We start from the raw sequence: 12,534 nt of genomic DNA on the forward strand, positions 1-12,534 counted from the left end.
TTTCAGTTAATTTCCTTCTAGTCTAATTTAAACAAACAAACAAATAAATAAAACTTCTTCTTCTTCTTCTTCTTCTTCTTCTTCTTCTTCTTCTTCTTCTTCTTCTTCTTTCTTCTTCTTCTTCTTCTTCTTCTTCTTCTTCTTCTTCTTCTTCTTCTTCTTCTTCTTCTTCTTTTTGAGATGGTCAGATTTTAGATGTGTTTCTGCAGGTAGATCCAGGATCTGCTTCACAGGTATAATATCTGTGCTATTTCACAGTATTCTTTGCTCAGAAACGTACATGCATGGGGCACCTGGGTGGCTCAGTTGGTTATGTGTCCAATTCTTGACTTAAGCTCAGGTCTTGATCTCAGGGTTATGAGTTTAAGCCGGGTGATGCTGGGCATGGAGCCTATTTAAAAATTTTTTTTAAAGCCTATGCTTAGTTTTATGCTGGGCTGTCACAATCTTTTTTAAAATTATTTTTAAAACTTGAGTACATTTGACATACAATGGTATATTAATTCCTGATGACAACATAATAATTTGACTTCTCTATATGTTACGCTACATTCACAAGTGTAGCTACCATCAGTTTTACTACATTACTATTACAGTATCATTGACTGTATTCCCAATGCTCTGCTTTTTATTCCTGTGACTTGTTCATTCCATAACTGAAAGCCTATATCTCCCACTCCTCTTCACCCATTTTGCCCATCCTGTACCCACCCTCCCTATGGCAACCACCAGTTAGTTCTCTGTACTTATAATTTTACTTTTTGTTTGTTTTGTTTGTGGGTTTTTTTAGGTTTCATATATGAATGAAATCATATGGTATTTGTCTTGATCTGATTTATTTCACTTAGTCTAATGCCACTAGGTCCATCCATATTGTTGCAAATGGTACATCTCATCCTTTTAAAAGACTGATATTTCAGTGTGTATGTGTATATAAATCTATATCATATCTTCCTTATCCATTTGTAAGCCCAATACTTTTTTTGCTGTTATATAACCTGATATTTCATGTAATATTTTTCTGTCAATAGTGCTGTGTAGATCATGTTATTTTAATACCTACATATTATTTCATTTAATGTATAAACTATAAGTTTATAGTATAATAATTCCTTAATTATGGAGACAGAAGATTGAATAAATAACTGCACTCAGTCACTAGCTCCATGTGGGCACTGACCTAGGTAAATCAGGAAATGAAGCTAGAAATCCCTGTAGTCAAAGAGGTGATATGTTTCCAACACAAAAATTCTCAGTTTCCTATATGCTTGCCTTTGTAATTCATAATAGAATAATCACCTGGGTGTCTGCTACTTCATAGGCTACAGTCAGTGGCTTGTGGCTAAAAGAAATCTTACCAGAAGTCTCCTAATACTATTCCATAAGGAAGCCTGTGGTTCCTTGAATGGCTTCCTCCTTCTGCTTTCCCTTTCTACACTTTCAGCCTCAGAATTAAAGCAAAGAGCAAATCCAGGAAAGGTCATTTAGAGAGATACGAGTTCTGCATTTGTTTGCTTATTTAAATATTGAAGGGCAATCAATCTTCTCCTCAGATTCAATCCTTTCCACCCCACCAGGATGATTATTCATGAACCTGTTCTATGCAAATTATAATAAAGCAGATAACATGGGAATTTCTAGCATGTATTTACAGTGCTGTCCTGCAGAAATCCAGGTGCCAGCTTGCAATCTATCCCTCTTCTTCCTCCTCCTGGATTAGTTCCTTGATGGTGCTTTTGAACCCTAGTCCCTAATTTAGGCCATAAGAGCTTCTCTGGACTTCATAGAAGATATAGATTCCAAGTTTAAGAGCATTTTCTATCCACCTCTACTAGCTTTCCTGTGCTTAGTATCCTGGCCCTGGTAGAGGTGCAGAGTGCGGCGTAGGGCTCTCTTCACCTCTTGATTGCGCAAGCAGTAAATGATAGGGTTAAGCAATGGTACAATGACAGCATAGAGTACAGAAACTAGCTTGTTGGTGTCAAAAGCTGAGAGTGCCTTTGGCCGGGCGTAGATGAAGATACTGGCTGCATAGAAGATGATCACAACAGTAAGGTGAGAGGCACAGGTGGAAAAGGCTTTATGGCGCCCAGCAGCTGAAGGAATGCGCACTACAGCACCAGTGATGGCCATGTAGGAGGCCCCAGTGACAGAGAGTGGCCCCAGCAGGATAAAAATGGCCAGAACAAAGTCTGTAAGCTCTGCTGTTGACATGTCAGTGCATGAAAGATTGAGCAATGGGGAGACATCACAGAAAAAGTGGTTGATGATGTTGGGTCCACAGTAGGAGAGGCGAGAAATGAGAAAAACTTTGACCATGGAGATGCCAAAGCCTCCAGTCCAGGAGCCAGTTGCTAGCTGCACACACAGCCGGCCACTGACAATGACACCATAGTGGAGAGGATGACAGATGGCCACATAACGATCATAGGCCATAACAGCAAGAAGGACACACTCAGTGCAGCCCAGTCCCAGGAAAAAGTAGAGCTGTGTCATGCAGCCCTCAAAGGAGATTAGCTGTCCATGGCTCTGTTTTGACCCAACAAAGCCAGCTAACATCTTCGGAATAGTGACAGTAACATACCATATCTCCAAGAAGGACATATTCGCCAGAAAAAAGTACATGGGTTTGTGAAGGGTGGGATGGCTCCTAATTGCCACAATGATGAGTGTATTTTCAGTCAGCACCAACACATAGGCTAGCAGAGAAAGGGCAAATAAAAGTGCCCGCAGTGGTGCAGGAGCTGGGAAGCCCAGCAACACAAACTCACTTACCCTTCCACTCTGGTTGCTCTGCTCCATGGTGTCAGTCTTACCCACTGCTTTTTAGGAGAGAGAACAGAGGATCTTCAGGAGGCAACAGCAAGAACCCAGCTTTTCTCTTGGTGGGTTTATATTGACAGAATGTATGGAACACATGTAATTCATCACTGAACTGAAGCCATCACTTTCTTCTGTAATATGGAAATGAGCTAAGACAAAAGTGAACAAAAAGTAAACTGCTTCATTTGGGGATAGGATAAGAGTCTGTTATGGCCCTTGGAGAAGCATATACTGATAAATACTTGTAAAAGTGATACTAGTCCCTGAAAAATATAGATCAAAACCAAATATACGAAGAGAGTCTAGGTTGCCCTATAGTGAGAGTTGGTTTGTGAACTAGATTGTGACTCTATTTTGAGGAAATGAGTTACAGTGGAGGAGTAACAATAATGTATAACCCAATTGAGTATTTACTATACATTGATAATGTGGGCACTGTTTTAAAATATTTGTAGATTTTAATTCACTCTTCAGAAGAACCCTGTGAGTTAGTATTATTATTAACCCCACTTAATACCTAAGAAAACTGAAGCATAAGGAGATTAAGTAACTTGTTCCAGGTCACATGAATAGTAAGAGATGGAACCAGGAAGTCAGGACCTCAGAAGTTAAAAAATATTGAGGCAATATGAAGGAGGGGCTGTAAGGTACATCCTGGATTTACACCTAGGGGAGAGAATCTTTAGAGCCCAGCTACAGAAGTGACTCCATACTACAAGAAAGAGGGAATAAACTAGAACCTAAGAAAGTCACAGCATCTGTAGAAAGAAAGTTCTATGTAACCTAGCACTTAAGAGGAGGACTTGGGACCCATCTAGAAATTATATTAGAAAGCGGATTCTGGATGGCAGAAGAACTGTGAATGAGCTCTGAAAGTTGTGCTCCCTCCCTTGGAATGAGAGTAGAATACCTTCCTTTAGTATTGTTAAAATTTAAACTGAGGCATATTAAAATTTTTAAGGGTTTATTTGCAACATTGATTTAAATTGGGCAGCACCAAACTGAGAGTGGTAAAGTGTGATCTACTGAAAGAAGCTGATGAGCTTCTAAAAACAAAGTAAGGGCATTATTTGATTGGCTATAGTTTAAGTAGTCGCCTTATTTGGGACAGTTTCATTGGCATTTGTGATTGGTTGTTCTTAAATTTTATTTTCTTGGTTATGAGCACATTTGTAATTGACTCTAGCTTAAGTTTTGGTTTGCTTAAGTAGGCAACCAAGGCAGAAGAACCTTCTCAATCTAATGCCCTCCTTGTTTAAATATTTTGCCGGTAACAAGACCAATATAAAACATACATGTGGGCACTGGGTGGCGCTGTCGGTTAAGCATCTGCCTTTGGCTTAGGTCCTGATCCCAGGATCCTGGGGTAGAGCCTCACCGCAGGCTTCTTGCTCCGCAGAGCGCCTGTTTATCCCTCTCCCTCTGCCTGCTGCTCCCCTCTGCTTGTGCTTTCTCTCTGTGCCAAATAAATAAATAAAATCTTTTTTTAAAAAGTATACATATAATACTCTATTTACCTTGGTATCAAAAATAAAATTTGCTCTTTCAAAACTTCTTCTGGATTTGATGTGAAACAGTAATGGACATATTCAGTTGGAATGAAGAAAGGGTTACTGTCCCCCTAGTGACAGTCTCTACATGGTCATAGCATTGGAAGGGAGTGCAGAGATTAGAAAGAATAGGAGAGAATCAGCTAAACACCAGCGTGGTATTTCCCCTCAGCTATTTCCTTACTTTTTAGTCTCAGGCCTGTTGCTCTGAGGTTAGCAGGGGCAGAATGTGCTCACATATCAAACTTTAACATGCTAATGATTTTTTTCTAGATTTATTGAGATATAATTGGCATATAACATTGTATATAAGGTATGTGACAATTTGATGCAAGTATATATTGCAAAATGTTTACCACAATGTTTACCTTACACAATTACCATTTTGTTGTTGTTATGATGAGAACACTAAGGCTCTACTGTCATAGCCACCTTCAAGTAAACAATACAGTATTGTTAATTATAGTGGCCATGCTTTCCATTAAAGTCTCGGAACCTATTCATCTTATTTTTTTTTAATTTTTTTATGATAGTCACAGAGAGAGAGAGAGAGAGAGAGGCAGAGGGAGAAGCAGGCTCCATGCACCGGGAGCCCGACGTGGGATTCGATTCCAGGTCTCCAGGATCGCGCCCTGGGCCAAAGGCAGGCGCTAAACCGCTGTGCCACCCAGGGATCCCCCTATTCATCTTATAACTGAAAGTTTGTACCCATTGACCAATATCTCCTTTCCTCTACTCCCCAGCCCCTGGCAACCACCATTCTAACTCTACTCTATATCTATGAATAGCCAAATATGGAAACAACCTAAGCATTAATCAATGGATGAGTGGATAAAGAAAATGTGATATATATGTATATGTATATAATACACATGTAAAATGTGATATATATGTATATAATCTACATGTATACATATACATACTATATGTAAAATACAATAGTATTCAGTCATAAAAAAGAAGGAAATCCTAACATTTGTGACAATATGGATGGATCTTGAAAGCATTTTGCTAGGTGAAATAAGCGAGACAGAAAAAGACAAATACTACATATCTCACTTATATATGGAATCTAAAGACATCAAACCTGTTAATGATTTTATGATTTTATACTTGAGTTTCTCTTCTCTTTATGTTTGCCGTCAGTGCTTGACCATTACTAAGAACTTTAGCCCTTGGTATTTCTCTAAGTATTAAAGTACTTTAATGCAACTATGAAATGCCCATATTCCTGGCTTGCATTTTCCATCACTCCCTTCCTTGACATCCAAACTCAAAGTTTTAATTATTTTAAAATTCATGATGGATCAACTGTGTTCCAGGCCACAGACTCAGATATCTGACACATAAAAGATAAATAAATAAGATACTTACTAAGTCTTAAAGTAGCTTATAATCTAGCAGTAGGGATGTATCTTCATCTTCTCATCCTTGAAAGTTTTAACTGCTATGTCTACCCCTATACTATATACCAGATTCATAAAAGGAACCTCAAAATTACAATTATCATTCATATCCTTACCCTTGATCCTTTCTCCTTATAACTGCCTATATACCATTTATTGTGCATTTGACCCTCTTGGCCTCAGACTCTTTGCTGATACTTTAATGTTCTCTATCCTTTATCCTTTAGCGTGCTTTGCATGCTAAAAAGAAGAAGAGAAGAAAGAAGAAGAAGAAGAAAAGAAGAAGAAGAAGAAGAAGAAGAAGAAGAAGAAGAAGAAGAAGAAGAAGAGGAGGAGGAGGAGGAGGAGGAGGAGGAGGAGGAGGAGGAGGAGGAGGAGGAGGAGGAGGAAGAGGAGAAAAAGAAGCCTTTCACACATGAACTCCTAATTCTATCACTGCCTATAGTCTCTCCCTGAAACTCAACTCTGACCATTTCACTTCCCTACTTAAAATTCTTCCATAGTATCCCACTGCCTATACAATAATGTGCAAGCTTTTTAACAGGGCATATAAGTACTTCATGATATGCCATTACTATTGCCAAAACCTCATCTCTTGCCCACATTGTATTTTATACCTTGCAGCTCCTGGCATACAATGTGACTATCACTCTGTACTTTTGCTCATGTTGCAGTCTCCGTGAGGGTAGCTAACTCCTAATTAACCTTCATATCTTTTTGCTCATGGGGCATCTCCACATTGAAGAGCAATTGTCCTTTCCTTTCCCTGACACTGGTTTGGTGAAGTTCAACTCATTACTGTTTTCATTAGAGCCTGTGAAAGACCCATTAGGTCTTATTTTACTAGCTATATCACTGCTACTATTACTCAGGTGGACAAAAAGGAGGAACTTTATGCCAAAGTGCCCTATATGTCCTTTATGGTGTATCCAGGAGTCGATATAATTCTCTTGATGTCATATGAATTCCTTAAATACAAAATATCTAGAAAAACATTTTCTAAGCCTGTTATTCTTTTATCACAATCAATAACATTAGTTTCCATACAGTCACCTATACTAGAGATCTGAAAGTTTCCCATGTCTTCTCTACCTACTCTCCCTAGCCAAATCCATATCTCACCTACAACTAATCCAAGTTCTATTTCAATTTCTTCTTTTTTTTATTTTAAAGATTTTATTTATTTATTCATGAAAGACACAGAGAGAAGGCAGAGACACAGACAGAGGGAGAAGCAGGCTCCTCCCAGGGAGCCCAATGTGGGACTTGATCCCGGAACTCCTGAATCATGCCCTGAGCCGGAGGCACAACCTCTGAGCCACCCAGGCATCCCTCAACTTCTTTAATTATCTCCCATGTCTGTCCCTTTCTCTTGTCCTATTTCTAGTCCCTTCTCCCTAATCCCTTATGCCCACCAGGTCCTTGTTTTTTCTCAATTTAGCTATTTCAATAGCCTATTATTTGATCTTTCTTCCTCCAACCTCAACCCTCATCAATCTAACTGCCATTTATGTCTAGAATGAAATTTTACACAGAAATCTAACCATATTGTTGACCCCAAATACATCCAATTTGAGGAAAATACATGATAACTCCCCCAAAATATATTTATTAACTGTCCTACAATAATATAGTCATTGCCCACTATTTCTGTTTTTCTAAATATGTCATGATATTCTCTAACTTTGTGATTTGCATATAGCCTTCTTTCTGTCAAAAACACCCAACCCTGCTCCTAGAAATTCTTATCATTCATGTTTCAGTTTGCTAGTTATCATGCTCCAAAACTACTCATATTTCTAGACATAGATTATTTACTGATATTTATGTCTCTCTTTTGACAATAGGTCTTATTACAGGCTCCGCTTTAGTAACTGATTAGTAAAGGTATTAGAATGGTTATATGGATGGATGTGGAAATGGAGAAAGGTATAATATGGGCAGAGCTGATGAGATGCAGGTGATAGGAATGGCATATAAAGAAGTAAAAAAAGGAATTGGTTGGAAATTATAAGGAGTAGGGAATTTAAATGGGTTACTAGAAAATTTGACAGTTGGAATAATATGTAAGGAAAACAAGTATTGAATGTAGACAAATGAATAAATTTTCAGGGACCAGATAAAATATAAGGAAGTTAGATTAAATACATGAAATTAGAACTTCTGTAGTTATCTAGATGATATTTGGTTAGGATAAATTTGCTATATAGACCATAGATCCAATGAAAGAATATTTGGTGAAGATATCTATAATATAGAAAGAATCTCCTATGAATGGAGGATTACAAAAAATGTAGGGAGGCCAAGCAGAGTATGAATAAATGAAGAAACCAGCTATGAGTTAAATTGATGTAGAAAGCAATATTAGTTTGAGTATTAGGATGGGCCAGATGTGGAAAATGCTGATATGAATTTGGGTTTTATTAGGTGTAGAGAGTAACATGAAGAAGTGTGTATTGGACAGAAAGAAAATATGGGGAAATTGACCACTTGAATAGAAATGAAGCAGATAATAGAATACACTCACTTTATTCAGATGTCTTTGACTCAGGATCCTCCTAAGATGACCAGGCTAGTTAGAAAAAGACTTACAAAATGTGTATAAAAGAAAATTGATGCATCAGGACAAAGAAAGATGGTATAGAAACTCCATCTTCTCTTTCTCCCATGATCAGAGAATGTAGCCACATCAGGAAAGATTCTTTTATGCTGCACCTCCCTCCTACAGTCTCCCTTTTGCCCTCCTCCTTCTGATGCTTTGGGATGGCTTTGATGCAGAAACCCATGAGACCAAAAGAGATACAAGAGAAAAAAAGACTGGGACAGGCAAAAGATATTTGTTTGGGAAACTTAGGAAATAGAAGTTTATCAGGAAAGCTACATGAAGGAGAAAGTGTCACAATACCCTTACAACTGCATGGTTTCTCCCTTGCCTTCTTCCTTGTCAGTCTTCACTTCTTTCTATCATGCCACATTCCTGTTCAAAGAAAACCCTTTAGCTTTGGGCCAGGCCAATCTGGGTTCATATTCTAGCTCACTCATGAAATCTTAGACAATTTAACATCTTTGAGCCTTAGATTACTAATCTATAAGGTGGAATTAATGTACCCCACAGAGTTGCTGAGAAGAGTTAATGTTATGAGATATACAGAGTGTTTGAAACATTACAGGTACTCAACGATGCTAGACTGTTTCTTCCTCTATCTTCTGAAACGATGTGGGTAACATTTCTTAATTCCATGATGTCATAGAAGTTAAGGTTAGTTAAGGTTTCTGAGTTTTAGTTTCATGTTTGTAGTTGATACTTTGTTTAATCTAAGGTTAAAATCAGTTTATTTTCCATAAAATGACAATTATATATATGTTATATATATGTTATATATAAATGACATATATAATAAAATGATATATATATATATATATATATATATATATATATATGGCACAGTCTCAGTCCATAGTAAGCAGTATAAGTAGAGATTAATAATGTGGGCTCCAGGGGCACCTGGGTGACTCTGTTGGTTAAGCATCTGCCTTCAGCTCAGCTCATGATCTCAGGGTCCTGGGATCAAGCCCTGAGTTGGATTCTCTGCTCATCAGGGAGCCCAGTTCTACCTTTCATTCTGCCCCTCTCTACCACTCATGATCTCTCTCAAATAAATAAAATCTTTAAAAAAAGATACTGTGTGCTCCACAGTCATACCACTTCTGTTTAACTATGTAACCTCGGGAAAATTATTTAACCTCTGTGTATCTCCATTTTCTTATCTGTAAAATGGGAATAATCCTAATAATCTCACAGAGTTGTAAAGATTTAATATATGGATGAGTGTTTCTTTGAACAGTACCTGGAGTGTGGTATTTTTCTATAAATGTTAGCTAGAGTTTAAGAAATAGTTGTTAAATTTGAGTCTCTTGTGACTAGAGAGAAATTATTAGTGAGAATATTAAAGATAGAAGAGTCTTTGAGATTTAGGATTTAAGAGGGAGTCTCATAAATAATTGGGAGGAAACAGTTCTCAGAATTTAAATAATCAATATAAAATGAGTATGATTTGGCAGTTATCATTGTCTGGATCAATGTGTTACTCATAAGCCTCTACTGATTCCATGATAGGAACAAACAAAGCTCAGTGCTCCAGAAAGGGAAAAGATTCTGAGGAATTCATGGGGAAGTGATCAAGCCAGAATAAAATTATGCAGTGATGAGGAGGGGTAGAACATAAAATAATATATGCAAATGTCCCTATAATACAAATATTATATGGTCTCATTCATTTGGGGAATATAAAAAATAGTGAAAGGGAATAAAGGGGAAAGGAGAAAAAATAAGTGGGAAATATCAGAAAGGGAGACAGAACATGAGAGACTCCTAACTCTGTGAAACGAACTAGGGGTGGTGGAAGGGGAGGTGGGTGGGGGGTGGGGTTGACTGGGTGACGGGCACTGAGGTGGGCACTTGACAGGATGAGCACTGGGTGTTATTTTATATGTTGGCAAATTGAACACTAATAAAAAATAAATTTATAAAAAAAATAAAATGTGAGCAAGACAGCACAACCCAGAAAAAAGCATAATTTTGTGTAAAATCATATGCCATAGACATGATAGTAAGTCTTATTTTGAATAAATGAAAAATATGTATGTATATAAATGTTATTAACATGCTGTACAATGAGTTGTAAAATCATCAAAGCCAGCAGCTTGTTGAATTAGCATCAATTTGATATAGTGGAATTATATAAATAGGGAATTTTGGCAAAAATTTAGATGTATTGAGGTTAATGTCAGTTTGCCTTTGTCGATTATTACTAATCAACAGACCACATCAATAGGCTAAATGAAAAAAACCAGAATCATTTCAATATATGTACTATTTAATTTACTTGATAAATTCAATATTCAGAAGGATAGAGGGACTACATCCTTAAGATAAAAAAATATATAGGTCCAGATTCTTTGATCCAAAACAAATGGGGCACTTGAATTTTTCAGATTTTAGAAAGGTAATATGCCGCATGCACCATACATTTCCTAACACCTTCAGAGATGTCTGAAACATCTTTAGCAGCATCCCATAATCTAACACATTAATATCTCTACAGCAAAATATATAACTATTTCTACAGTGTGGAATAAAGAAAGACAATAAAAACAATCCCATGTCAGTTCATAATATGTTTGCCATCTAATGAGTTTAGACCCAAGCTTAAGGGTAATGGTTTCCAAAGCTGCTTGGAGTTTCGAATTGCAGGTAATGGCTATGGAATCTGTATCTATTTAAAAACAAATGCATATATCAAATGGGGAAGATATTAGATATGTTCTTGTTATAGAAAAGATAGCAAAATATTCTTTATACCCATTATTTCATATTGCTTTGGCAGTTCTTGTCAATATAATTCAACTTGAGAGAAATGAATAATACATATATAAAGGTAGATGTAGGAGCACCTGGGTGGCTCAGTGGTTGAACATCTCTCTTTGGTTCAGTGCGTGATCCCAGGGTCCTGGGATAAAGTCTCACATCAGGCTCCCTGCAGGGGGCCTGCTTCTCCCTCTGCCTATGTCTCTGCCTCTCTCTGTGTGTCTCTATGAATAAGTAAAATCTTTAAAATAAATAAACAAAAGGTAGATGCAGAAATATTTGCATATATGATTATGTTCATGAAAAATAAGAGTACTACATAAAAATTCCATGTACCCCTTGCCCAGTTTCTCACAAAGGTAATACGTTACAAACTATAGTACATTAATCACTAACAGGGTGTTGACATGGATGGAGGCAGGATACAGAATAGCTTCATCACAATGATCCTCATGTTGCCCTTTTACTGGCAAATCCATTTCTCTCCTTTCCGCATCCTTCCCTTAGGGTCCTAGCAAGCACTGTATTTTCTCCATTTCTATACTTTGTCATTTCAGAAGTGCTATATAACTGGAATTATTAGGAATTGGCTTTTTTCACTGAGAATAATTCTCTGGAGGTTCATCTAGGTTGTCTGTATCAATAATTCCCACTTTTCTTTTTTATTGTTGAGCAGTATTCCATGCTATGGATGTTCCTCTGTTTGTTTAGACACATACCAGTTGAAGGACATCTGTGTTGATTCCACTTTAGGCTACTATGAATAAAGCTGCGACAAATATTTGTACATAGTTTTCATTTCTTGAGGAGAAAAAGCACAGAAATGTAATTTTGTTTAGTTATTGTTGTTTTTGAGTTGTTGTTGTTAAGAAGGTGGGGAGAGACAGAGGGAGAAGGAAAGAAAGAGATAATTTTAAGCAGTCTCCATGACCAGCACAGAACCCAACATGGAATTCAGTCTCAGAGCACTGAGATCATGACCTTAGCTGAAGTCAAGAGTCTGACACTTAACTGAGCCACCCAAGTGCCCCTGCATGTTTAGTTTCTTAAGAAATTGCAAGCTGTTTTCCAAAATGGATATATCATTTTACATGACCCGCAGAAATGTGTAAAAAAATAGTTTCTTTACATTCTTGCCATCATTTGGTGCTGTCACTATTTTTCATTTTAATGTTTATGATAGATGTGTAGTGATATATTATTGGGATTCAATCTGAATTTCTCCCATAGCTAATGAAATTAAACATCTTACATGTATTTGCCACCAGTATATTGCCTCAGTGAAATATCTCTTTGTATCTTTTGCCTATTTTCTACCGGGTTGATGTTACTGTTTTTAAACTGGTGTTTTCAGAGTTTATTATATACTCTAGAGCCTAGTTTTGTT

The 12,534-nt window shown here is 37.1% G+C and overlaps 1 protein-coding gene across 1 annotated transcript; it reads right to left on the minus strand.

Annotated features, from left to right (window-relative positions):
* Positions 1–1,818: 1,818 nt before the first annotated feature.
* Positions 1,819–2,802, minus strand: LOC112667939 (olfactory receptor 226). The gene has a single exon (XM_025459998.2). It carries the CDS (start codon positions 2,800–2,802, stop codon positions 1,819–1,821), a length of 984 nt encoding a protein of 327 aa, XP_025315783.1.
* Between the last annotated feature and the right edge of the window lie 9,732 nt (positions 2,803–12,534).

Source organism: Canis lupus, chromosome 21 (genome assembly GCF_003254725.2).
Source record: "Canis lupus dingo isolate Sandy chromosome 21, ASM325472v2, whole genome shotgun sequence".
Lineage (NCBI taxonomy): Eukaryota > Metazoa > Chordata > Mammalia > Carnivora > Canidae > Canis > Canis lupus.